We start from the raw sequence: 26,632 nt of genomic DNA on the forward strand, positions 1-26,632 counted from the left end.
AAACCCCTGCGCATGTTTTGCTCAAGTGCGGACACCCAGATCTCAACTCTCCTAGCTCTGTTATTTTACAGCTCCCGCTAGTGGCCTCCAGTAAAAGGGGCCACAGAGAGTAATAGGTAATCCCAGAACCACCCCGAGTTGAAAGAGGCCATAAAGGGCCACCCGGTCGAGCCCCCCCCTCCCCTGGGTCTCACAAGCCACCTCGTTCTGGAGGGCAGTAAGTTCTTACAAGGATGGGAATTACCCCTGATTCCCCTCTCCCCACGGCACCCCACGGAGCCCCCTGAAATGTATTTATTTATTTTGCAAAATTTGGATCTGACTTTATAGCCTCACAAAGGCCACCAGGCACCGAAAAACGTACATAATAACACCATTTATTAAACCCAATCAAAAAGGCACCATTGAATCAACTAAAAGTACTACATCTACATCTACGTATCTATATGATCGTAATCTACAAACCTTGTCTAAAGAACATATTTACAAAGAGTCCCATTTGTGCTCAGGCTTTTCTCAGCCCAGGTCTGGGTGCACGCGCCCCTGGTGCTTCCGGATCCAGGCCCTCAGCCGACCGCCCAGACGCCTCCTTCTCCCGTCTTCTTCCGCCACTGGGCTAGGCTCTGGCCGCGGCACACAGCTACACCGGAAGGCCTGGCGGACCCACGTGGAGATCCTCCGCCGGGGGGTGGCCGGAGCCGCTGGGGTGCCCACGTCCTCCTCTGCCGTGGCCCCGTCCAGACCCTGCAGGAAGGAGAGATGCCACAGGCTGACCTCGGCCTCAGGCCCTGACTGTGGCTCTGGGGCCGCGGCTTCCGGGAGGGACGTGGGCTCTCCCCCCAAGTGGCTGGGGGTCCCAGGCGGGCTGCTCAGGTGGGCCTGGCCTGTGGAGTGTGGAGCGGCCAATCTCTAAAGCAGGGAGGGAGGGAGCGAAGGGGGAGGGAGATGGTTTCAGGGCTATACTCCAGCCTGCCCCCTGACCCATTGGGCCCATTCAGGGGGGTGGCATTTGCTGGAGGCAAAATTGGCCAGGCCTTCCAGGTCCTTCCTGCTAGAAGGCTGTGTCAGCAGAGGATCGGGCTGACTGAATTGGACCAGTTTGTGGAAGAGTGCCAAGTAGGACCCTTGCATGCAGGAGCAGTCTATCTCTGAGTGCCTGGAGTGGGGCGCAGGCAGCCAAAGAGGGCCCGCACCTTTCCCTGACAGACCCGGGGGGCTACTTTCAGAATGCAGGAGAGGGCCAGGGCGATGTGAGCGGGAGGCCCCCTCTGGTCATCCCTGTCTTTTGAGTCCCACGTCCCCCTTCCTCAAACCTTCCAGAACTTGCCTCTTGGCTGAGATGGGGTTAGCACCACGTACCTCACTGTTGATCGCTTCCCCGCTGGGGGTGGCCTCCAGTCCTCTGTCCCCCACGCTGGCTCCAGCCGGAGCTCCCTCATCTTTCCTGCCAGGGGGCTGGGGAGGGTCCGCAGCCTCGCACAGAGTGCTGATGGTGCTGTAGGCGGGTGAGGAGGCTCTGGAAGACCCGGAGTCCTGGAGGCCCAGGAGGTGGGAAAGGTCTCCCTCCGTTGTGCTGTCTTGAGAAGACTCTGGCTGGGGGGTCCGGGGGCTGTCAATCTCGCAACTATCAAGGCTATAAACCGAGGGAACCTGGAAGGGAAACATAATTTTAAAACCAGCGAGTGCTTTGGACGATGCCGGGGGGGGGGAATCTCGGAGTCAAAGTTGTACTCAGGGAAGGGAGGAAGCCCGGATCCTTTTCCCATTATCTCTGGTGGAGAAGGTCTCGGGTGTTAGGAGCCAGGGGGGAACGCAGAGCTGGATGGTCGCAGCAGATGTTCCATAGGAAGTAAGGCACATTTCTCCAGGGTCAGAGGCCACAATCTGCATGCTGTATGTCCTGGGCTCCCACTAAAATTAAAGGCTCTCAGGCAGCAGGCGTGGTGAGAGGGCTGTCACTGCCTGCAGAGCTGCTGCCAGTCAGAGCTGGCAATATTAAAGCCGGCAGACCAAGAGGCTGACTCTGCCTCAATCAGCTCCAGGGGTTTCTGGAAGGTCCCATCGCTCAGTGGTCAGGCACCATGTATTGCACATGCCATGAAGATCCCGGGGTTAGCTGGGGAATCGCTCCTGCCAGTCAGAGGAGAGGAGACAACCGGGATGGCCAGCTGGAGTCTCCTTTGGCAGCTTCCCAGGAAGGTGGGGGTGCCCTCTCATCCATCCCATGGACCTGGCACTCTCATGTATTTGGAAGGAATGGTTTTCCTTAGGTGAGTTTTCAACATGGTAAATTGTTCCTAATCACTTGGTGCATTTAATGATAGAAATAAGGCTTGTCAAATGTCCAGTGGTGGCTTCTCATCTCATTGCCCTGCCTCCCTCCCTGACAGGATCTTGCCTGCCCACTGAATTCTTCTCTCATTCCCCACGGCCCCTGAACCGACCGGCTTCTCCGCCTCTCTTTGAAGACTCACCACTATTACATGGACCTCCAGGGGTGGACCGTGTTCTTCTCCTGGCTGAGGCCAGATGTCCTCCTGGGAGCCCAGAGATGAAGCCTCGTCCACATCCCCTTCCTCTGTGAAACCTGGATTGTCCTGGGACAGCTGTTTGTCAAGTTCATCCATCTGCAAGACCGTGCCCAAAGAAGGTTAAAATTATGGCCCACCTAGGAATCATCACAGTTGGCTTTTCATGAAGAAACAAGGGTGCACATTTCATTCATATATTTCTTATCTCGTTCATTTGCATGAGTGGGGCAACGTGGTGACTCTGGAGGCCATGCTCTGCATACAGGAATTTTAATTCTGGCCTCACGGGGATCCCAGGTGCCAGGGTACAGCTGATGCTCAAGACCGGGAGAGGAGACCAGGCTATGGAAACAGGCACTCTGATGCTACATATGGCAGCTTCATGGGGCGTGTCCTCCTGGCAGCTGGTTTGCTCCCTCATTCATTTTCTGGACATGGACCTCTAACTGATTTTTCCTTCATTCCTCCAACTCCTAAGCCAGCCTGTCCTTCTGGTGATCTGCCCAGCTTCTGCCTTTCCTGTCAAGACTCACCTGCTTTTCTAACAACCTCAGGTACACCTTAAGGCACATCCTCTGCAGAGGACCACACTCCTCCCGGCTGTCAGAAGACAAAGGCCTTTCTGCACCGTCTTCTTTCCCTTCTCTGGACGTATCCTGCTGCACCTCTTCCTCCTCCGGTCTTTCCTGCTGCTGCACCTGCAAGGCCAAAGTGTCCAGAGAAGTTGGACTTTAAGACCCTTCTCAGAAATCCCATTTGCCCTTTTAGCCGATGAGGCACACTGCTGACTCCTGTTCCATGTATGGTCTACCAAGACTCCTAGATCCCTTTTGCACTTACTACTGCCAAGACAAGTCTCCCCCAACCTATACTGGTGTAGGTGGTTTTTCCTACCTAAATGCAGAACTGCACATTTGTCCCTATTGAAGTTCATTTTGTTCCGTTTAGCCCACTTCTCAAGCCTTTTAGTTCTCTTCCCCTTGAGGTTCCCAGGTGACCCAATCTGGTGGGAATGAGAATTGAAAAGCAAGGGGAAAGGCCGCTTGGAGGGATGGATCCAGACCAGATGCAGAGGGCTGGAGGCCGCTCGCCACCCCGCCCCTCCCTTGTGCCTCTCCAGCACCTGGTGTTTTCTTGGGAGACGGCCTCTGAATCGTCAGTGGGAATTCAGGGCAGTAGATGAAAAGCTCTCAGAGAGAAGTCCTATTGTGGAGGACGTCCAGTGATGAAGAAATGGCCATTTGGCTCTTGGTCAGAGTACTGATGACACGTAATGGGCACCAAACTGCCAGTTCTTACCATACAATTTATTTATAGTGCCATTCCTCATACGATCCACAGTAGAAGAGCAGATCAGTAGAACGTGACTGCTTTCCAATGTTGTACTTGATGCATAAGACAAGCCCTAATGATGTGAGACTATTGTGACCACTTGAGGCTAAGCCATGTGGGGTCTGGTCCCTTTGGCCATCAGATCTCTCTGGCCTTTCCCTTGGCTAGTGGCGTTTCTGTGCATGCAGCCCCCTCAGCCTCCGGACAGAAAGTCACCGTCTCTCTTACCTTTCCCTCATCCATTCTTCTGGCAGCTGCTCGAGAGGATCCAGCTCCTGGAAATATAGCAGGGAGATGTGAACCCACAATTCCACTGACCGTTGAGCCTGGACCCAACTGACCGGGCCAGCGAGGTTGTGAGTGTCCTGCATTCTGCAGGGACTAGTCAACCTGTGGTCCTCCAGATGTTCATGGACTACAATTCCCATGAGCCCCTGCCAACGTTTGCTGGCAGGGGCTCATAGGAATTGTAATCCATGGGCATCTGGAGGACCACAGGTTGACTCCCCCTGAACTAGATGACCCTGGAGGTCATCTAGGATTCTTCCACTTCAGCCACATCATCTCTATCCTCTCCGTAAGAGCTTACTTTTAGGTTTGATTTCTCTTACAGGATTCTGTCCTCGAGAACGTGATTTATACCAGGGGGCTCCAATCTTTTTAAGGCTGTGGGAACCTTGCCAAAATGGTTACAAATATTTGGTAAAATGGTGTTCAGGCTTTGAGGAGCCTTGGAACCAGCTGGAAGTGATATCAGTGGGCCATGCTAAAAGAGGATTGGGGGGGGGGGAGAAAGGAGGCAGCAGGCGTCCAGGCTCCACCCCTTTCCCAGGTGCGAGAATGCCCACCCAGGTCAATGGAAGTGGCCAGTTCCCTGCTTTCATGGCAATACTGGGAATGTGGCCAAGTACAGGGAATGGCACCTAAACCATGAGACCAACTCCTCCTCCAAGCCCTTATTAGAAATATTAAACGGAACAACACAGGCCCAGGACAGATCCCTGGGGCACTCCACTCATCAGTCCTCTCCAAGAAGCTGACGAGCCATTTACAAGCACCCTTTGGATGCGATTTGCCAACCAGTTCTCGATCCACCTAACAGAAACAGGATCCATACCACATTTTACCTTGTTAATAAGAATGTGGAACCTTATCAAAAGCCTTACTGAAATCAAGCCAAACTATCTCCACAGTTATCCGCCCGCTTGGTGTTTTGTTTCGGAGTGCAGACTTCCTACCTGGCGAGGCGGGTTTAATTCTTTGCTCCCCGACATGCAGCCATCTGGGTGACCTTGGGATCGCCATGGCACTGAGAAAGCTGTTCTGACCGAGCAGGAATCTCAGGGCTCTCTCAGCCCCACGTCCCTCACAGGGGTGTCTGTTGACGGGCGAGGAAAGGGAAGGCGACTGTAAGCCGCTTTGAGCCTCCTTCGGGTACAGAAATGTGGCATATAAGAGCCAACTCTCCTCCTTCTTCTTCTTCTAAACCAGGTCCTTATATTTGGGTTCCCGTTATTCTTTCGAGGGGCAGCTTGATTGGCCACCGAGTGAAACAGGATTCTGCAATAGACAGACCACTGGCCTAGTGGCCTGATCCAGCATGTCTCTTACGTAATGCCATCCTCAGCAGGAAAGGGCTGCTCTGAGTAACACCATTTGAGCTTTAAAAATACCTTTAAAAGTAAGATAACTTGCATATCTCGATAGGCCCTTTTATATTCCAATAGGTGTTACCCCAGCAGCAAAGGTGGAGGTGGTGGTGGGCGGGGGGGCTTGCACCTACAATGAAGCAGAGGCTTTACCCTCATTGCTAGATTGGTCCAAATTCCTCCTGGAAGGAAGCCTTCAGTAGCTGCAGGAACTGGACTGGCTTTCCAGGTGACCTTGGGGAGCCTAAGCTGTAAAGAGAAATCCCTGAGAATTCATTCCAATTGTTATGTCTTTATCTATTTTGGACAGATAATAGAGTCATATGGTAGATTGTGAGTTGTGGGTGTCCTGCATAGTGCAGGAGGTTGGACTAGATGACTCTGGAGGTCCCTTCCACCTCTATGACTCCATGATTCTATATGTTTAAGACATAATGGTATGGAAAACCAGTCTACTTGATTTATGCCGTATAATATTTTATATTGTATTATGCTATGCAATATTGCATAATATTGTATTACTAGATTCAAAGCCCGTGCTTCTAGGCCTGAGGGGAAGGACCGACCCAACTTCAAAGGCTTTGTTCTGGGTCCCGTCGCATTTTCAACACGTCCCACCTGCCCTGCCCCCCCACCCCCACCACACGCACGCCCGGCTACTTCTCCCCCCCCTCCCCCCAGTCACACAAATCTTTCCACATGGTGTTCCAGGCCCACTTTCCCTTTCTGTTGTGTCTTCCATATGTACAGTAACCATCTAGTGTTACGCATGGCAGCATCCCTGCCTTATGGCTTGGCACACTGTACTCCTTAACCAATACTGCAGTGCGACAGTCTAGACTTGGGAGCAAGCTCGACACAGGACAGACCAAGTCACTCTGGCAGGGCAATGTCAGAGCAGACTCCATCTTGGGAACCAGGACATGCCCAGGCTTGTTCTCAGCTACAGGTTTGGAAATCCAGGTGCCTCCATGCCCTCCTCTCGACCCCCCCCCACCCCCCTTCTGCTGGCTCAGAAAGGTGGGGCGGAGAGAGATCGGAGAGAACTGTGCCTGGCCAGGGTCAATTCCTCACTCGTTCTCCCCTTCCCCATGTAGTGACTGACCTTGGTCAATCACAGTTCTCTTAGAGCTCTCTCCTACCCGAAGGAGGCTCAAAGCGGCTTACAGTCGCCTTCCCTTTCCTCTCCCCACAACAAACACCCTGTGGGGTGGGTGAGGCTGAGAGAGCCCTGATATCACTGCTCGGTCAGAACAGTTTTATCAGTGCTGTGGCGAGCCCAAGGTCACCCAGCTGGCTGCATGTGGGGGAGTGCAGAATCGAACCTGGCATGCCAGATTAGAAATTCGCACTCCTAACCACTACACCAAACTGGAAGTAGTAATAGTATTTCATTTTTATACCCCGCCCTTCCCTGCTGGCTCAGAAAGGTGGGGCTGAGAGAGATCGGAGAGAACTGTGCCTGGCCAGGGTCAATTCCTCACTCTTTCTCCCCTTTCCCATGTAGTGACTGACCTTGGTCAGTCACAGTTCTCTTAGAGCTCTCTCAGCCCCACCTACCTGAGCCATGCTAGCTCTCACTGCTCTGTGAGTCTGATCAAGGTTGAGACCTCATGACATTTTTCAATCGCTTGAAGATAGTGGTGGTATCTCCATGGCAGCCCTCCCACCAAGGGCAGCAGCCGTAGGGTTGGGCCTCCCCATCTCCTCTTCCTCCCTGCCCCTCCTCTTGCTCTCCATCTCTGGCCCCCGAGCACTCCTGACGGGAATTTCAGGCTGGACGGGGAAACCCCTCTCCTGTCACAGAGAAGCAGGGGAAGCCCTGCCAGGCAGCATTCCCCTGGGCGGGTGAAGGGCCCCTGCTGCCAAGGGAGTGCACGGAGGGTGGAGATGCGCGTCCCATGAAGATCTGGATCCCAACCCTGTGCAAGGGCCTCCCAAGAGTCAGCTGATGCTCTAGACCGCGGAGAGGAGACCAGGCTATGGAAACAGGCACTCTGATGCTACATATGGCAGCTTCGTGGGGCGTGTCCTCCTGGCAGCTGGTTTGCTCCCTCATTCATTTTCTGGACATGGACCTCTAACTGATTTTTCCTTCATTCCTCCAACTCCTGAGCCAGCCTGTCCTTCGGTTGATCTGCCCAGCTTCTGCCTTTCCTATCAAGACTCACCTGCTTTTCTAACAACCTCAGGTACACCTTCAGGCACATCCTCTGCAGAGGACCACACTCCTCCAGGCTGTCAGAAGACAAAGGCCTTTCTGCACCGTCTTCTTTCCCTTCTCTGGACGTATCCTGCCGCACCTCTTCCTCCTCCGGTCTTTCCTGCTGCTGCACCTGCAAAGCCAAAGTGTCCAGAGAAGTTGGACTTTAAGACCCTTCTCAGAAATCCCATTTGCCCTTTTAGCCGCTGAGGCACACTGCTGACTCCTGTTCCATGTATGGTCTACCAAGACTCCTAGATCCCTTTTGCACTTACTACTGCCAAGACAAGTCTCCCCCATCCTATACTGGTGTAGGTGGTTTTTCCTACCTAAATGCAGAACTGCACATTTGTCCCTATTGAAGTTCATTTTGTTCCATTTAGCCCACTTCTCAAGCCTTTTAGTTCTCTTCCCCTTGAGGTTCCCAGGTGACCCCATCTGGTGGGAGTGAGAATTGAAAAGCAAGGGAAAAGGCCGCTTGGAGGGATGGATCCAGACCAGATGCAGAGGGCTGGAGGCCCCTCTCCACCCCGCCCCTCCCTTGTGCCTCTCCAGCACCTGGTGTTTTCTTGGGAGACGGCCTCTGAATCGTCAGTGGGAATTCAGGGCAGTAGATGAAAAGCTCTCAGAGAGAAGTCCTATTGTGGAGGACGTCCAGTGATGAAGAAATGGCCATTTGGCTCTTGGTCAGAGTACTGATGACACGTAATGGGCACCAAACTGCCAGTTCTTACCATACAATTTATTTATAGTGCCATTCCTCATACGATCCACAGTAGAAGAGCAGATCAGTAGAACGTGACTGCTTTCCAGTGTAGTAATTGATGCATAAGACAAGCCCTAATGATGTGAGACTATTGTGACCACTTGAGGCTAAGCCATGGGGGGTCTGGTCCCTTTGGCCATCAGATCTCTCTGGCCTTTCCCTCAGCTAGTGGCGTTTCTGTGCATGCAGCCCCCTCAGCCTCCGGACAGAAGGTCACCGTCTCTCTTACCATTCCCTCATCCATTCTTCTGGCAGCTGCTCGAGAGGATCCAGCTCCTGGAAATATAGCAGGGAGATGTGAACCCACAATTCCGCTGACCGTTGAGCCTGGACCCAACTGACCGGGCCAGCGAGGTTCCGAGCTGACATCATCAAAGGTTCTGGATTTGTCCCCTGGGGAAGATTCCGTTCCGACTGGGACTGCCTTGGTCTCCCACAGAACTGCAAGGAAAGAGATGTCAATGCCTAACGCTTGAAGGAGAGCAAACTGTAATTAAAAACCATTTCATGTTTTTGGCAACCCATTAAATCAGGCTTATTCTGAAGAGCCAGTGGCTAATTCTATGCCATGTACCAGCCCAGACACACACACACACCGACAGATATCCAGCAGGGCATTATGCCAGGAAGCCCCTCCTCCTGAAGAAGGTTGCGGATCACTGGAGTAAGATATTTAGGCAAGTTTCATTTAAGTCAATATCAAGGAAAGTACAAGAACATCCAAAAAAGGTAATACAAAAATGGTATTATACCCCAATTGGGCTATATCGGATGATCTAGCAAATCCCTCTGCCTTCATTGTTAGTGAAGGCGACAGGTATGTCACAGCTCCCTTGGCTTATCTGACGAATCTTGAGGTGCCGAGTCACCGGAGGGCCTTCCCTTTAGCTCCCTGCAATGCCCTTCCCTCAGCTGTCCTTGACGGGAGATGCAAGAAAACCCCCTATGGTGAAAGGAAGTGCCCCTGTGGCTCCGGCCAGCTAGAAACATTGGAACAGATCCTTTTGCATGGTCAGTTTCATGAGGATGTTCGTCCCAGATTTATCACACCCTGGTTACATAGAGTCCCAGGGCTCCATCACATAGCGTGTCGCCAGGTTTTGTGCTGCAGCCATGAAATTGGGGCGAAAGTGGACTAAAACGTAACTGACCCTGAGAGCAATTAGAACAATTACCTGTATTTCCCTTTACTTTTAACTGGTATTTTAGCAGACTCATAATCTGTTTAATATAATGCGATTTTATGAGTGAAACCATGTTTTGGCCATATTATTGGTGTCACTGTGAAATTGTTTTGATTTTGCTGGTCTGTGACCGTCATAAAGATATGTGTGCATGTATGTATGTATGCTCAATGTGAGCAGAAAACATTGGTGAACTTTCTGCTTGTAGCTGCCAGGATGTAAATTGCTACTAACGGGAAAAAGGCGGATAATATCTCACGAGATAACTGGCAAAAGAACATTAGGCAGCTTATGTTGTTGGAGAAGTTAACAAATAACATCAAAGTAATCCAAGGGGAGAAAAAGACTGAAGATTTCAATGAAATTCGGCTTGCTTTGGCAAATGACTTAAGGCAATTTTCGGACTGTGAAGTATGTGATCTGGTGTGATCTGATGTGAGGCCTGGAATTATGATGGGCAGCGGAGATGTAATAGATGAAAAGGACACCGTTTACTGGACTCAAAATTTTCATGAAGCTACAGAGTTGTGTTGGGGTGAATTTTGTTTTAGCTGGGTGTTTCTGTTAGTTGTCTGTTATTTATTCAATAAAATTTAAAAATGTATTTAAAAAAAGATGGTCTTGGTATCTCCACGGCAGCCCCCTCCCCCGGCAGCAGCCGTAGGGTTGGGCCTCCCCACCTCTCCTTCTTCCCTGCCCCTCCTCTTGCTCTCCATCTCTGGCCCCCGAGCCCTCCTGACGGGAATTTCAGGCTGGACGGGGAAACCCCTCTCCTGTCACAGAGAAGCAGGGGAAGCCCTGCCTGGCAGCGTTCCCCTGGGCGGGTGACGGGCCCCTGCTGCCAAGGGACTGCACGGAGGGTGGAGATGCGCATCCCATGAAGATCTGGATCCCAACCCTGTGCAGGGGCCTCCCAAGAGTCAGGCCCCCCCAGAGTCTTCTCCTGCCCTGAGGGGAGGCTCCGTGGCAGGCTGGAGGGGGCTGGGGAAGAAGCCCCACTGGGCCTCCTTGGAGGGTCCCCAGGCCTGTGGGGAAAGACAGGGCACAGCGGGGGTGGGGAAGAATACCAACTCCCCACTCGGGCCACGGGTGCAGACTGGCTGCCCGTGGGCCTGTCACCTCTCTCAGCCTAGCCTACCTCCCACGGTTGCTGTGAGAGAGGAGAGGAGAAGGACATGAGCCATTTCGGGCCCCCATGGGGGAGGAAGGCAGGCCGGCCAACGAAGCCCATAAAATAAGGAAACGGAAGAGGTTGTCATCCAGAAGAGTTTCAGACCTCCCTACCGGCAGCCCCCATGCCCAAACGCTGCCCCTAAAGTGACTGGGAAAAAATCCCCAAAGTCTTTCCTATAACAAAGTTTTATTATTAAGACCAATGAAATGCCAGTAAAATTGCCAGTGAAATGCACCAGCAGGTCTTCTCGTGCACAATCTCAACCGGGGCGACCAGGCGCTGGCTGCTTCCCAAGCAGCAAGGAGGCAGCCTCCCCAATTTTGGGTGCCCATGCTCAGTGCGCCTCTCAGTAGGGGTCTGGTTCAGGAGCACGGTGCAGCATGCTACATGGAAACACAGGGTGGACCTTTTTATGAGTTGTAGGCAGAGAGAGCTCCACCGCCACCTCCTTAATGATACGGGAAACTGTAAATGGCCCCACGGACTGGGAGCCTGCGTCATCTCCTGGGCCATCGAGCCCAACTCCCTGAGCTAGGCAGGGCACTCCCAAGTCTCTTCAACACCTCCCAGGTCACGTGTACACACTCATCACTCATTTTTGAATATATTGAGATGTCATTAAACCAAACCAAGTCCCCCTTGCACAACAGACTGTGCAGGACCTCGTCTATGAGATTCATTCATACTCCTGGACTGAATGCAGTCAAGTCCTCACTGTCCCAAGAGATCCTTGACAAGCGGGAGAGGGTAGACATTGGAGGTGCAAATGGCCTTGAGCCCCCAGGAATCCGTGCCTGGTCGCAGGGACCCCGATGTTTCCTTCACAAACATCAAACTTGGTGCGGAGTTTCTGCCGCTCTGGAACCCCCCCTCCCGGGGGCTGGGATCAGGGCCGCCATTCAGGAGGAATCTCCCCCCGCCTGGGGGACCCTGGCCGTGGGGGCTCTTGCCTCCAAGGCCACGGCCAAAGTCACACCTTCTTCCTCCATTTCACCTGCGTATTTCCCCAGAATGCGTTGGGCATGTGCCCTGGCCTTCTCTTCCTTTCCCAGGAACAACATTGCTGTGGCCCCAACACTTGGAGCAGCCAGTGGTACCTCAGGCTTTCTGCCCCAAACTGAGGAACCAGAGAGAGAAGGAGCGCCACAAACTAGATGTATGTAGCTTGTTGCATGTCTGTGCCAAGAGGGCAGGCGGTTTCACATGCTCAGATGCTCCGTTCGTCTCCCGCAGCACCCAGAGGCTGGGCAGGAAGGTGACTGGGTCAAACCATGTATCATCCAGACTCATGGGTCTGAGGGCAAGATCCCCTGGCATTCGATCCAGGCTGCAGCTTCCTTCCGCTTCCTTCTCCACCGGGGCCCCAGTGGCAGAGAGAATGCACGGACGTCATTTTCCACACTTGTCAAGCACTACTGCCTTGACCAGACTGGACACAGTGGAAGAGACCTTTGGCCCCACGGGGTGCTGCAACAGGTCGCCCAGGACTGAGGGGGATTCTGCACTCCTGCCCTGGAGGCCTGCTTGGGTGCTGCCTTTGGCCCCCCTGAAGGAGACCGAAACATTGGACTCCCCTGAAGGAGCAAAGGCATCGACTTCCCACCCTTGGGAGGCCGTGTAGACTCAAGGTTACAACAAGGAGAATAAATGAATACTTGAATACATGAACAGGGCCCAGAAGGAGCGGACGAGACTCCAGGGGCAGACTAGCCCAGAATGGTCAGCAAGGCTGATACATGTAAACGCATCAGGGCTTGGGGCAAGACTTGGGAGGTCAGGCTTTGGGTATTCAGAAACTTTGCATATGTTTGCAGTGCCTTCCTGAGAGAGCAGAGGTGTGACCCAACCAGCTTGGGTGACTTTGCCCCACTGAAGGGAAGAAACCTTCCGGGGGGTCCTGTGTCTCGTTCTGCTGTGATCGGCTCTTTCCAGGAAACGTTCTGGCTTCTTCCGTCTTTCCTGGACCAGGGAGGGGGCCATAATGCGAGGAAGGCATGTGGCTTATCCTTTAGGAGAGAGTTGCTGTCTGAGGGATGGAAGCAAATGGGATTGTAACCTTTGTTTGGTTTTAAGTAGCTGGAAGCCTGGGGAGGGTTGGTGGGTTTTCAGCACAAGGTGGTGGGTTTGGCCATAAGAGGTGTCCAGAATACATCCCTGTTGTGTGGACTGGCCATGCTGAGGCTGACAGCGGGGTGAAAGTTGTTAGCCTGGTAACATTTCTTGGGGACGTCCTTCCCATGTTCCCCAGGAATGAAAATATCACCTAATAGGAGACGTGTGAACTGGGAGGAGCTGAGCCAGTCATGAAAACGTTTGCAGCCTTTTGGGCTGCTGCCAAACTCTCAGCTTCTAGAAAGCGTGACTGGCACCGAGTGCTTCGTGGGTATGTGAATGAGATGAACCCAGCAGTCGACTTCCTGACTTTCTGAGATGGGAGTCACCGCTTGAGATAGTGACCACTTGCTAATCGGAGGCTCCGATGTGCATTGAAGCATTTGTACTGGACTCCCACCCCTGGGCTTGGGATCATCGTAGCCTTGGATTGCACTGTGTGTGTGTGTGTTTTCCTGCTGGGAACAGAACAGCTTTGTGGAGTCCTGTGGGGAAGCATGAAGAGAAGCTCACGCTCCAAGCTGGACCTTTCACTGGACCTCTGTCCCCACTGAATGCCATGCAGATATCTGAGCGGAGATGCTTTCTGCTGGATGCCAATGCCTGTGACTCTGTGGCTTGTGTGTGTGTTTCCCCTCATAGGAGAAAGAGAAGAAAGACTTGCTGCCTCTGGACAACCTCAAAATCAGAGATGTGGAGAAGGGGTTCCTGTCCACCAAGCATGTCTTTGCCATCTTTGACACAGAACAAGGTAAGAAATGACCGCTGAAGTACGACTGTGGGGGCCCTGCTGCCTTCTGGGAGACCACTCTCTTATTTATTTACTAGATTCAAAGCCTGTCCCTAAGGACGGGTTTTGAAGGGCCCTCCTGCCGGCCTCCGTGGCCGGCTGCCCTCCCCGGGGAAGCCATCCCCGGCCTACCCTCTCCCCGGTGACATCGGAGGCTGGCGGGGAAGCCCTCCCTGTTGTCCGTCCGGGGGAGGATCCAATTGGAAGGGACTCTGCGCCTTCCGATTGGCCCCTCACCCGGACCGGCCCCACCCACTCTCCGCCCACTTACCCCTTAACGAAATTTGACGGTGGAAAGATTGGAAGATAAACAAGAGTCGATTTTTATTCTCTGCTTTTCGCTACCTGAAGGAATGTCAAAGTGGCTTCCAATCGTCTTCCCTTCCTCTCCGTACAACAGACAACCCGTGAGGGAGAAGGGGCTGAGAGATCACTGACAGAATCGCTCTGTGAGAACACGACTGTGACTATCCCAAGGTCACCAGCTGGCTGCGTGTGGAAACAGAGGGGGGAATGAAACCCATCTCGCCAGATGAGAAGCCACCACTCCTAACCACTCTGCCCAGTTTGGTCCCTTTCTTCTATGCTGCCCTCCGTATGGCAGCAAACCTGGGAAAACCATTAAAAGATGTAAGCAAGGAAGGGGCCGTTCACATGATAACACAGTTCAGTGTAAAAACACAGTCATCTCCACTGGCGACGATTAAATGGGACTTCTAAAGCCTGCTTGGTGTTTTGTTTCGGAGTGCAGACTTCCAACCTGGCGAGGCGGGTTTAATTCTTTGCTCCCCGACATGCAGCCGTCTGGGTGACCTTGGGATCGCCATGGCACTGAGAAAGCTGTTCTGACCGAGCAGGAATATCAGGGCTCTCTCAGCCCCACGTCCCTCACAGGGGTGTCCCTCCTCCTCCTCCTCCTCCTCCTGCTTCTTCTTCTTCTTCTTCTTCTAAATGCCGGTCCTTATATTTGGGTTCCCGTTATTCTTTCGAGGGGCAGCTTGATTGGCCACCGAGTGAAACAGGATTCTGCAATAGACAGACCACTGGCCTAGTGGCCTGATCCAGCATGTCTCTTACGTAATGCCATCCTAAGCAGGAAAGGGCTGCTCTGAGTAACACCATTTGAGCTTTAAAAATACTTATATATATTTAAGTCAAAAAGCAGTCACTGATTGTGTCTGTGTCTGCTTCTTCAACTATCTGTGGTGGGCAGTCCTGTCAAGTCACAGGAGACGAGGGCAACCTCATAGGGCTTCCAGGGCAAGAGGTGAGCAGAAGTCCCCCCGGACTTCCTCTGCGGTGCCCCTCCAAGAGCCAAGCAGCGCCCACCGGGATTAGCTTCTGAGTAGGGATGTGCTCTTCAGCTTGGCATCTCCCCCCTGAGCCTCACAGGAAGGGCAGGAGAGAAAAATAAAGATCCATTTTGCTACACTGCAGCAGATGGCATTCGAGTCATCTCGTGGAACATAAGTTTATTTAGAAAGTTCATATGTCACCTCTCCAGAGACCTGCTCAAGGTCACTCATCACATAAAAACAAAAATTATAAACGCTATGACTGTACAGTTATCAAAATTGGTAGGGAAGCCAGTAGGAACAGCACAAGACAGCCTAAACGGCCAAAAAGGTGTGTTTCCGTGTGAAATCAGGTGCCAGGTGAGCTTCAAGCGGAAGGCCCCCTGTCTCTGGCTGCCACCTACCTGGGAAGAGGCACACGGAGAGCAAGAGTGGGAATGCCCACAGAGGCCATCTAGACCACCCCCCTGTTCAATGCAGGATCAGCCTCAAGCACCCATGCAAGGACTGCCTGGGATGGAGAGCTCACCACCTCCGGAGGCAACTGATTCGGCTGCTGAACTTCTCGGACTGCGGACATTTCTCCCTGATCTCGGGCCAGTACCGCTCTACCAAAGGACCGCTGACCTGTTTCCTTTCCAAGCCTCCTTCTCAGAGCCCTGTCCTCCCTTTCCTTTGCCACCAACTTAGGGCAATCCCTGCAGGCCTTCCCAGGCAAGAGGCATCCAGAGGGGGCTGGCCGTTGCTTGCCTCTGCGCCGCCCCCCACCCCCACCCCGAGTGCCTTGAGGGACCCCTGCTTGGCTTCCATCATCCGATGATGGGTTTTGCCTGCCCAGGCTGCTCCTAGACTAGCCAGGGGATCTCAGAGGCACAGGAGAGGGTGGTCAGTTACACATCACTGGGCCTGCCCTATATTCCAAGTCAGGGTCAAGCCTTCTTAACTGTGGGTCCAGCAAAGAGCTTCTGGTGGCAACCTGGACACAAAAAGCATCAATGTAACCCGATCTCTTCCCCAGGTGACATCCGGAGACTGTGAGCATATGAAAAACAGGAGTCATGGCTCTTCTTGCCCCCGAATCCTGAAAGACGTGGGCTTCGCAAAGGCAGAGGGGCAGCCCCAGACACAACCTCCCGCTGGAAAGCAGCTCCGGCTTGAGCAGGTGGCAGCACCACAGGCTGGCACACGCCCCGTCCCCCCGTGCCCCCCAGCAGAGGGCCAAACACTTCCTTGAGAACAGGCCCTCCAATCAGAGGCAGTGGTGGCTATTCCTGAGGGAGACAGGCTGGGAATGCAGGGCCAGGGAAGAAGAGGCCGGAGGGATGACAGCCCCCCTGGAGAGCTCTGGCCAGAAGCCGTCGGGAGGAAAAGGCAGCTTCTGGCCAGGCGCAGCGGTCCCTCCCAGATGAGGTCTACGGGATAAGCCATGTTTACAGACGTAGCCCGCACTCAGGCCCTGAGAACGCCAAAGTTTATTGCAATGTCCAAGGCACAGAAATCTGCTCTTGCTCACTGGCAGCTGCCGCACACCTCGATGGCCGCCTGGAGCCCAGTCGGCCCTTGATCTCGAGGGCAGCTTTTCGTCCATAGTTTCCTCGGACAAGGATGGCAGCAGCCTTCAAGCAGTCTGGGCCGGGAGGGCGGACCCTGGCCCATGCAGGAGGCCTGTCTCATGCGCTACATCCAAACTCGCCTCTTGTTCTCAAAGAGGCTTTTCAACAGGGACACCTGGAGAAAGGAGACGACCAGCAGCACGCTGAGGTTGACGGCGGACCAGAAGGTGACTCTGCTGAGGTTGCTCTCCTGCAGGTTGCGGTCGCGGGCCTCAAAGGCTCTCAGGAGGGCCTGCATCTGGAGACTCCTTTCCAGGCGGCTCTTCACCGTCTCAATGGATCCCTAGAACAGCAGACCGGAGAAAGACTGCTCAGAGAACCCTTGGATGGACTCGCCCGGAGAGAGAAAGACACAACGACGTTCGGCTAGAATTTGAATCCGATGGTCTGCTATAGTACCAGGTAGACCAGGGGTAGTCAAACTGCGGCCCTCCAGATGTCCATGGACTACAATTCCCAGGAGCCCCCTGCCATTCGCTGGCAGGGGCTCCTGGGAATTGTAGTCCATGGACATCTGGAGGGCCGCAGTTTGACTACCCCTGAGGTAGACTATGCCATAAACTGTGTGTGAAGCAATTACTATGTACTATGTCCATATTGTGAACATCCTGATTGTTAACTTCATATGAACCAGGGGGAAAGAATATCTCTGAAGAGCAGGTTTTTACCTCAGAGAAAAGGTTTCTGTTAAAGATTGGGTTTGACTGTTCCCTACGATGACAGCAAACATGCTCAGTATGACTGCAGAAGATGGCAGGCCTTGTTATTTGAAATAAGAAGAGGATAAGAAATTGCTGTCACCTGGCAGCTTTTACACCGGTTTCTCACTGGGCTGAACAAACTCTGACTTGAAGATTAGTGTATGTTGGCCAGCTTCCACCAAAGGATCTCGTCCTGTTTTATTTTTTCCTCAGCTGAGGTATTGACAGACATCAAAATCCCAATATTACCCTCAATATTTTCACCATCAAACCCCATCATTCCCCCTCCCCCGCCCCCAGCCAAGGCCTCTGACGTCAGGCCTTCCTGCGGACTGGCCTTGGACCCCTTTGGTTGAATGTAGGGGTCCCCAACGAGGTGCCCACCACCACTTCAGCACCTGCTAACACCTGTTCTGGCGGGGGGGGGGGCTTCTGCCCAGCAAGGCTTTCGATTGGCTATGCAGTTTTTAAAAATGTTGCTTGAGCAGCACCTGCCACCCCATCACAAAGACCTTCTCTATACGACTGGAGGCAAGCTCTGGGAGTCATATCGGGGCTGGCTCTGCCTCTGCCTCCTGCGGCACTCCTTCTGAAGCAGCCATTTCGCAGCAGGACCCAATCCACAGTGCCAGAATCCCAAAGGTGCCCGGGACTCCAAAAGCTTGGGTCCAATAATATTGCACTGTGCATGGATTTGGAGATGTGCTCCTCAATTCAAACATCAGTGCTAGAAAAATTTCCTCTGTCCTCAGCGCCCCCCAGCCCCCCCCCCAGCTCTCAGCCCACCTTGATGTCCTCCATCTTAATGTCGAGCGTCTCTTCTGGCTCTGCCATTTCTGCCCAGCCGGCTAAGTCCTCGTCCTCCTGGGGGCTGTCAAAGATCAGTTCAAAGAAGACGAGCTTCTCGGAGAGGGTGCTGAAGGAGTTGTCAAAGCAGAGCTTGTAGTCCCCCATCTCGGTGGGTTCAATGCTGCCGGCGGGGAAACAGAAACCAACAGGGGGGCAAAGTCAAGAAGGCTTGGACGAGAAAGGCACGCGTCTTGAGTTGTGAGTGTCCTGCATTCTGCAGGGACTAGTCAACCTGTGGTCCTCCAGATGTTCATGGACTACAATTCCCATGAGCCCCTGCCAACGTTTGCTGGCAGGGGCTCATAGGAATTGTAATCCATGGGCATCTGGAGGACCACAGGTTGACTCCCCCTGAACTAGATGACCCTGGAGGTCATCTAGGATTCTTCCACTTCAGCCACATCATCTCTATCCTCTCCGTAAGAGCTAGCTTTTAGGTTTGATTTCTCTTACAGGATTCTGTCCTCGAGAACGTGATTTATACCAGCGGGCTCCAATCTTTTTAAGGCTGTGGGAACCTTGCCAAAATGGTTACAAATATTTGGTAAAATGGTGTTCAGGCTTTGAGGAGCCTTGGAACCAGCTGGAAGTGATATCAGTGGGCCATGCTAAAAGAGGATTGGGGGGGGGGGAGAAAGGAGGCAGCAGGCGTCCAGGCTCCACCCCTTTCCCAGGTGCGAGAATGCCCCCCCAGGTCAATGGAAGTGGCCAGTTCCCTGCTTTCATGGCAATACTGGGAATGTGGCCAACTCCTCCTCCAAGCCCTTATTAGAAATATTAAATGGAACAACACAGGCCCAGGACAGATCCCTGGGGCACTCCACTCATCAGTCCTCTCCAAGAAGCTGACGAGCCATTTACAAGCACCCTTTGGATGCGATCTGCCAACCAGTTCTCGATCCACCTAACAGAAACAGGATCCATACCACATTTTACCTTGTTAATAAGAATGTGGAACCTTATCAAAAGCCTTACTGAAATCAAGCCAAACTATCTCCACAGTTATCCGCCCGCTTGGTGTTTTGTTTCGGAGTGCAGACTTCCTACCTGGCGAGGCGGGTTTAATTCTTTGCTCCCCGACATGCAGCCATCTGGGTGACCTTGGGATCGCCATGGCACTGAGAAAGCTGTTCTGACCGAGCAGGAATATCAGGGCTCTCTCAGCCCCACGTCCCTCACAGGGGTGTCTGTTGAGGGGGGAGGAAATGGAAGGCGACTGGAAGCCACTTTGAGCCTCCTTCTGGTACAGAAATGTGGCATATATGAGCCAACTGTCCTTCTTCAGTAATCTCAGGGCTCTCTCAGCCCCACGTCCCTCACAGGGTGTCTGTTGAGGGGGGAGGAAAGGGAAGGCGACTGGAAGCCACTTTGAGCCTCCTTCGGGTACAGAAATGTGGCATATATGAGCCAACTGTCCTTCTTCAGTAATCTCAGGGCTCTCTCAGCCCCACGTCCCTCACAGGGTGTCTGTTGAGGGGGGAGGAAAGGGAAGGCGACTGGAAGCCACTTTGAGCCTCCTTCGGGTACAGAAATGTGGCATATAAGAGCCAACTCTCCTTCTTCTTCTTCTTCTTCCTCTTCTTCTTCTTCTTCTTCTTCTTCTTCTTCTTCTTCTTCTTCTTCTTCTAAATGCCGGTCCTTCTATTTGGGTTCCCATTATTCTTTCGAGGGGCAGCTTGATTGGCCACCGAGTGAAACAGGATTCTGCAGTAGACAGACCACTGGCCTAGTGGCCTGATCCAGCATGTCTCTTACGTAATGCCATCCTCAGCAGGAAAGGGCTGCTCTGAGTAACACCATTTGAGCTTTAAAAATACTTTAAAAAGTAAGATAACTTGCATATCTCGATAGGCCCTTTTATATTCCAATAGGTGTTACCCTAGCAGCAAAGGTGGAGGTGGTGGTGGGCGGGGGGGCTTGCACCTACAATGAAGCAGAGGCTTTACCCTCATTGGTCCAAATTCCTCCTGGAAGGAAGCCTTCAGTAGCTGCAGGAACTGGACTGGCTTTCCAGGGGACCTTGGGGAGCCTAGGCTGTCACGAGAAATCCCTGAGAATTCATTCCCATTGTTATATCAATGGTAGATTGTGAGTTGTGGGTGTCCTGCATAGTGCAGGGGGTTGGACTAGATGACTCAGTTCTCTTAGAGCTCTCTCAGCCCCACCTACCTGAGCCATGCTAGCTCTCACTGCTCTGTGAGTCTGATCAAGGTTGAGACCTCATGACATTTTTCAATCGCTTGAAGATAGTGGTGGTATCTCCATGGCAGCCCTCCCACCAAGGGCAGCAGCCGTAGGGTTGGGCCTCCCCACCTCTCCTTCTTCCCTGCCCCTCCTCTTGCTCTCCATCTCTGGCCCCCGAGCCCTCCTGACGGGAATTTCAGGCTGGACGGGGAAACCCCTCTCCTGTCACAGAGAAGCAGGGGAAGCCCTGCCTGGCAGCATTCCCCTGGGCGGGTGACGGGCCCCTGCTGCCAAGGGAGTGCACGGAGGGTGGAGATGCGCATCCCATGAAGATCTGGATCCCAACCCTGTGCAGGGGCCTCCCAAGAGTCAGGGCCCCCCAGAGTCTTCTCCTGCCCTGAGGGGAGGCTCCGTGGCAGGCTGGAGGGGGCTGGGAAGAAGCCCCACTGGGCCTCCTTGGAGGGTCCCCAGGCCTGTGGGGAAAGACAGGGCACAGCGGGGGCGGGGAAGAATACCAACTCCCCACTCGGGCCACGGGTGCAGACTGGCTGCCCGTGGGCCTGTCACCTCTCTCAGCCTAGCCTACCTCCCACGGTTGCTGTGAGAGAGGAGAAGAGAAGGACATGAGCCATTTCGGGCCCCCATGGGGGAGGAAGGCAGGCAGGCCAACGAAGCCCATAAAATAAGGAAACGGAAGAGGTTGTCATCCAGAAGAGTTTCAGACCTCCCTACCGGCAGCCCCCATGCCCAAACGCTGCCCCTAAAGTGGCTGGAAAAAAATCCATAAAGTCTTTCCTATAACAAAGTTTTATTACTAAGACCAATGAAATGCCAGTAAAATTGCCAGTGAAATGCACCAGCAGGTCTTCTCGTGCACAATCTCAACCGGGGCGACCAGGCGCTGGCTGCTTCCAAAGCAGCAAGGAGGCAGCCTCCCCAATTTCGGGTGCCCATGCTCGGTGCGCCTCTCAGTAGGGGTCTGGTTCAGGAGCACGGTGCAGCATGCTACATGGAAACACAGGGTGGACCTTTTTATGAGTCGTAGGCAGAGAGAGCTCCACCGCCACCTCCTTAATGATACGGGAAACTGTAAATGGCCCCACGGACTGGGAGCCTGCGTCATCTCCTGGGCCATCGAGCCCAAGCCCCTGAGCTAGGCAGGGCACTCCCAAGTCTCTTCAACACCTCCCAGGTCACGTGTACACACTCATCACTCATTTTTGAATATATTGAGATGTCATTAAACCAAACCAAGACCCCCTTGCACAACAGATTGTGCAGGACCTCGTCTATGAGATTCATTCATACTCCTGGACTGAATGTAGTGAAGATCCTACCCAGTCCTCACTGTCCCAAGAGCTCCTTGACAAGCGGGAGAGGGTAGACATTGGAGGTGCAAATGGCCTTGAGCCCCCAGGAATCCGTTCCTGGTCGCAGGGACCCCGATGTTTCCTTCACGAACATCAAAATTGGTGCGGAGTTTCTGCCGCTCTGGAACCCCCCCCCCCCGGGGCTGGGATCAGGGCTGCCATTCAAGAGGCATTTCCCCCCGCCTGGGGGACCCTGGCCGTGGGGGCTCTTGCCTCCAAGGCCACGGCCGACGTCACACCTTCTTCCTCCATTTCACCTGCGTATTTCCCCAGACTGCGTTGGGCAGATGCCCTGGCCTTCCCTTCCTTTCCCAGGAACAGCATTGCTGTAGCCCCCAACAGATCGTCCAGCTGGGCTTTGGATTGCGGCTTCATTTCAACAAACTCCCATCGCAGCAACATCTCCACTTCAGGGCTTCTGTGTCGACCCGCCTCGGTCCACTCACCCAGTTCCTTGGCGGTCCCTCATGTGCAGCCCCTGGCTTCTTCCAGCTCAGGGTGCTCACCACCACTGCAGGTATGAGCATCACTTTGGAGTCCTGCTTTTGGGAGGTCAAAGGGGAGCCTGGCCATCTCCTGGAGCCACTGCTGCCATGTCACTTGGCCCCTGGGCAAAAAGAAGAGCCTGGAGACCCAGACCATGAGGCCTGCTGGCTCGCCAGGGGCCTCAGTGGCCATGAGCCAAGGTAGGTTGGGGCAAAATCCGCAGGGTGCCCATTGAGGGGTGAGGGTGGTAGGTGGGGGTGCAGTGAAAGTGTACTGAAAGTGCCTTCTTCGCCAGGCGTGAAACTGGGAAGGGGTGGAGAAGCTGCCCCTGCCCAGGAGGGCTCCAGGGCCCTTTCCCTCCCTGATCCCTGGAGCTTCCTGGATCTGCATCAATGTCCGTTGAGCGTTCCTTAAAACTCCTGCGCATGTTTTGCTCAAGCACGGCCACCCACATGGCCACTCTCCTAGCTCTGTTATTTTACAGCTCCCGCTAGTGGCCTCCAGTAAAAGGGGCCACAGAGAGTAATAGGTAATCCCAGAACCACCCCGAGTTGAAAGAGGCCATAAAGGGCCACCCGGTTGAGACCCCCCCCTCCCCTGGGTCTCACAAGCCACCTCGTTCTGGAGGGCAGTAAGTTCTTACAAGGATGGGAATTACCCCTGATTCCCCTCTCCCCACGGCACCCCACGGAGCCCCCTGAAATGTATTTATTTATTTTTCAAAATTTGGATCTGACTTTATAGCCTCACAAAGGCCACCAGGCACCGAAAAACGTACATAATAACACCATTTATTAAACCCAATCAAAAAGGCACCATTAAATCAACTAAAAGTACTACATCTACATCTACGTATCTATATGATCGTAATCTACAAACCTTGTCTAAAGAACATATTTACAAAGAGTCCCATTTGTGCTCAGGCTTTTCTCAGCCCAGGTCTGGGTGCACGCGCCCCCGGTGCTTCCGGATCCAGGCCCTCAGCCGACCGCCCAGACGCCTCCTTCTCCCGTCTTCTTCCGCCACTGGGCTGGGCTCTGGCCGCGGCACACAGCTACACCGGAAGGCCTGGCGGACCCACGTGGAGATCCTCCGCCGGGGGGTGGCCGGAGCCGCTGGGGTGCCCACGTCCTCCTCTGCCGTGGCCCCGTCCAGACCCTGCAGGAAGGAGAGATGCCACAGGCTGACCTCGGCCTCAGGCCCTGACTGTGGCTCTGGGGCCGCGGCTTCAGGGAGGGACGTGGGCTCTCCCCCCAAGTGGCTGGGGGTCCCAGGCGGGCTGCTCAGGTGGGCCTGGCCTGTGGAGTGTGGAGCGGCCAATCTCTAAAGCAGGGAGGGAGGGAGCGAAGGGGGAGGGAGATGGTTTCAGGGCTATACTCCAGCCTGCCCCCTGACCCATTGGGCCCATTCAGGGGGGTGGCATTTGCTGGAGGCAAAATTGGCCATGCCTTCCGGGGCCTTTTTGCTAGACGGCTGTGTCAGCAGAAGATCGGGCTGACTGAATTGGACCAGTTTGTGGAAGAGTGCCAAGTAGATCACTTGCATGCAGGAGCAGTCTATCTCCGAGTGCCTGGAGTTGGGCGCAGGCAGCCAAAGAGGGCCCGCACCTTTCCCTGACAGACCCGGGGGGCTACTTTCAGAATGCAGGAAAGGGCCAGGGCGATGGGAGCGAGAGGCCCCCTCTGGTCATCCCTGTCTTTTGAGTCCCACGTCCCCCTTCCTCAAACCTTCCAGAACTTGCCTCTTGGCTGAGATGGGGTTAGCACCACGTACCTCACTGTTGATCGCTTCCCCGCTGGGGGTGGCCTCCAGTCCTCTGTCCCCCTTGCTGGCTCCAGCCGGAGCTCCCTCATCTTTCCTGCCAGGGGGCTGGGGAGGGTCCGCAGCCTCGCACAGAGTGCTGATGGTGCTGTAGGCGGGTGAGGAGGCTCTGGAAGACCCGGAGTCCTGGAGGCCCAGGAGGTGGGAAAGGTCTCCCTCCGTTGTGCTGTCTTGAGAAGACTCTGGCTGGGGGGTCTGGGGGCTGTCAATCTCGCAACTGTCAAGGCTGTAAACCGAGGGAACCTGGAAGGGAAACATGATTTTAAAACCAGCGAGTGCTTTGGACGGTGCCAGGGGAATCTCGGAGTCAAAGTCGTACTCAGGGAAGGGAGGAAGCCCGGATCCATTTCCCATTAGCTCTGGTGGAGAAGGTCTCGGGTGTTAGGAGCCAGGGGGGAACGCAGAGCTGGACGGTCGCAGCAGATGTTCCATAGGAAGTAAGGCCCATTTCTCCAGGGTCAGAGGCCACAATCTGCATGCTGAAGGTCCTGGGCTCCCTCTAGAATTAAAGGCTCTCAGGCAGCAGGCATGGTGAGAGGGCTGTCACTGCCTGCAGAGCAGCTGCCAGTCAGAGCTGGCAATATTAAAGCCGGCAGACCAAGAGGCTGACTCTGCCTCAATCAGCTCCAGGGGTTTCTGGAAGGGCCCATCGCTCAATGGTCAGGCACCATGTTTTGCACATGCCATGAAGATCCCGGGGGCACCTGGGGAGTAGCTCCTGCCAGTCAGAGGAGAGGAGACAACCGGGATGGCCAGCTGGAGTCTCCTTTGGCAGCTTCCCAGGAAGGTGGGGGTGCCCTCTCGTCCATCCTATGGACCTGGCACTCTCATGTATTTGGAAGGAATGGTTTTCCTTAGGTGAGTTTTCAACATGGTAAATTGTTCCTAATCACTTGGTGCATTGAATGATAGAAATAAGGCTTGTTAAATGTCCAGTGGTGGCTTCTCATCTCATTGCCCTGCCTCCCTCCCTGACAGGATCTTGCCTGCCCACTGAATTCTTCTCTCATTCCCCAGGGCCCCTGAACCGACCGGCTTCTCCGCCTCTCCTTTGAAGACTCACCACTATTACATGGACCTCCAGGGGTGGACCGTGTTCTTCTCCTGGCTGAGGCCAGATGTCCTCCTGGGAGCCCAGAGATGAAGCCTCGTCCACATCCCCTTCCTCTGTGAAACCTGGGTTGTCCTGGGACAGCTGTTTGTCAAGTTCATCCATCTGCAAGACCAAGTGCCCAAAGAAGGTTAAAATTATGGCCCGCCTAGGAATCATCACAGTTGGCTTTTCATGAAGAAACAAGGATGCACATTTCATTCATATATTTCTTATCTCGTTCATTTGCACGAGAGGGGCAATGTGGTGACTCCGGAGGCCGTGCTCTGCATACAGGAATTTTAATTCTGGCCTCACGGGGATCCCAGGTGCCAGGGTAGAGCTGATGCTCAAGACCGGGGAAAGGAGACCAGGCTATGGAAACAGGCACTCTGAGGCTACATCTGGCAGCTTCATGGGGCGTGTCCTCCTGGCAGCTGGTTTGCTCCCTCATTCATTTTCTGGACATGGACCTCTAACTGATTTTTCCTTCATTCCTCCAACTCCTAAGCCAGCCTGTCCTTCTGGTGATCTGCCCAGCTTCTGCCTTTCCTATCAAGACTCACCTGCTTTTCTAACAACCTCAGGTACACCTTCAGGCACATCCTCTGCAGAGGACCACACTCCTCCCGGCTGTCAGAAGACAAAGGCCTTTCTGCACCGTCTTCTTTCCCTTCTCTGGACGTATCCTGCCGCACCTCTTCCTCCTCCGGTCTCTCCTGCTGCTACACCTGCAAGGCCAAAGTGTCCAGAGAAGTTGGACTTTAAGACCCTTCTCAGAAATCCCATTGGCCTTTTTAGCCACTGAGGCACACTGCTGACTCCTGTTCCATGTATGGTCTACCAAGACTCCTAGATCCCTTTTGCACTTACTACTGCCAAGACAAGTCTCCCCCATCCTATTCTGGTGTAGGTGGTTTTTCCTACCTAAATGCAGAACTGCACATTTGTCCCTGTTGAAGTTCATTTTGTTCCGTTTAGCCCACTTCTCAAGCCTTTTAGTTCTCTTCCCCTTGAGGTTCCCAGGTGACCCAATCTGGTGGGAATTAGAATTGAAAAGCAAGGGGAAAGGCCGCTTGGAGGGATGGATCCAGGCCCCTCTCCACCCCGCCCCTCCCTTGTGCCTCTCCAGCACCTGGTGTTTTCTTGGGAGACGGCCTCTGAATCGTCAGTGGGAATTCAGGTCAGTAGATGAAAAGCTCTCAGAGAGAAGTCCTATTGTGGAGGACGTCCAGTGATGAAGAAATGGCCATTTGGCTCTTGGTCAGAGTACTGATGACACGTAATGGGCACCAAACTGCCAGTTCTTACCATACAATTTATTTATAGTGCCATTCCTCATACGATCCACAGTAGAAGAGCAGATCAGTAGAACGTGACTGCTTTCCAGTGTAGTAATTGATGCATAAGACAAGCCCTAATGATGTGAGACTATTGTGACCACTTGAGGCTAAGCCATTCTGGGTCTGGTCCCTTTGGCCA

General features: G+C 53.7%; 3 protein-coding genes across 3 annotated transcripts; all 3 read right to left on the reverse strand.

Moving 5' to 3' along the window:
* Positions 1-472: 472 nt before the first annotated feature.
* On the reverse strand, positions 473-8,725 carry LOC143841971 (uncharacterized). Its single transcript, XM_077346521.1, has 6 exons — positions 8,711-8,725; positions 7,684-7,848; positions 3,065-3,229; positions 2,475-2,627; positions 1,360-1,650; positions 473-744 (listed from the first exon to the last, which is right to left on the reverse strand). The coding sequence occupies exons 1-6, from the start codon at positions 8,723-8,725 to the stop codon at positions 517-519; spliced, it is 1,017 nt and encodes a 338-aa protein (XP_077202636.1). The 3' UTR covers positions 473-516.
* A 7,766-nt stretch (positions 8,726-16,491) lies between these two features.
* Positions 16,492-18,394, reverse strand: LOC143841593 (transmembrane emp24 domain-containing protein 1-like). The gene is made up of 2 exons (XM_077346071.1): positions 18,137-18,394; positions 16,492-16,932 (listed from the first exon to the last, which is right to left on the reverse strand). The coding sequence occupies exons 1-2, from the start codon at positions 18,302-18,304 to the stop codon at positions 16,714-16,716; spliced, it is 387 nt and encodes a 128-aa protein (XP_077202186.1). The 5' UTR covers positions 18,305-18,394; the 3' UTR covers positions 16,492-16,713.
* A 4,722-nt stretch (positions 18,395-23,116) lies between these two features.
* LOC143841972 (uncharacterized) lies at positions 23,117-24,414 on the reverse strand. The gene is made up of 2 exons (XM_077346522.1): positions 24,013-24,414; positions 23,117-23,397 (listed from the first exon to the last, which is right to left on the reverse strand). Exons 1-2 carry the CDS (start codon positions 24,412-24,414, stop codon positions 23,170-23,172), a joined length of 630 nt encoding a protein of 209 aa, XP_077202637.1. The 3' UTR covers positions 23,117-23,169.
* Positions 24,415-26,632: the final 2,218 nt, after the last annotated feature.

The sequence above is a fragment of the Paroedura picta genome, chromosome 7 (genome assembly GCF_049243985.1).
Source record: "Paroedura picta isolate Pp20150507F chromosome 7, Ppicta_v3.0, whole genome shotgun sequence".
Lineage (NCBI taxonomy): Eukaryota > Metazoa > Chordata > Lepidosauria > Squamata > Gekkonidae > Paroedura > Paroedura picta.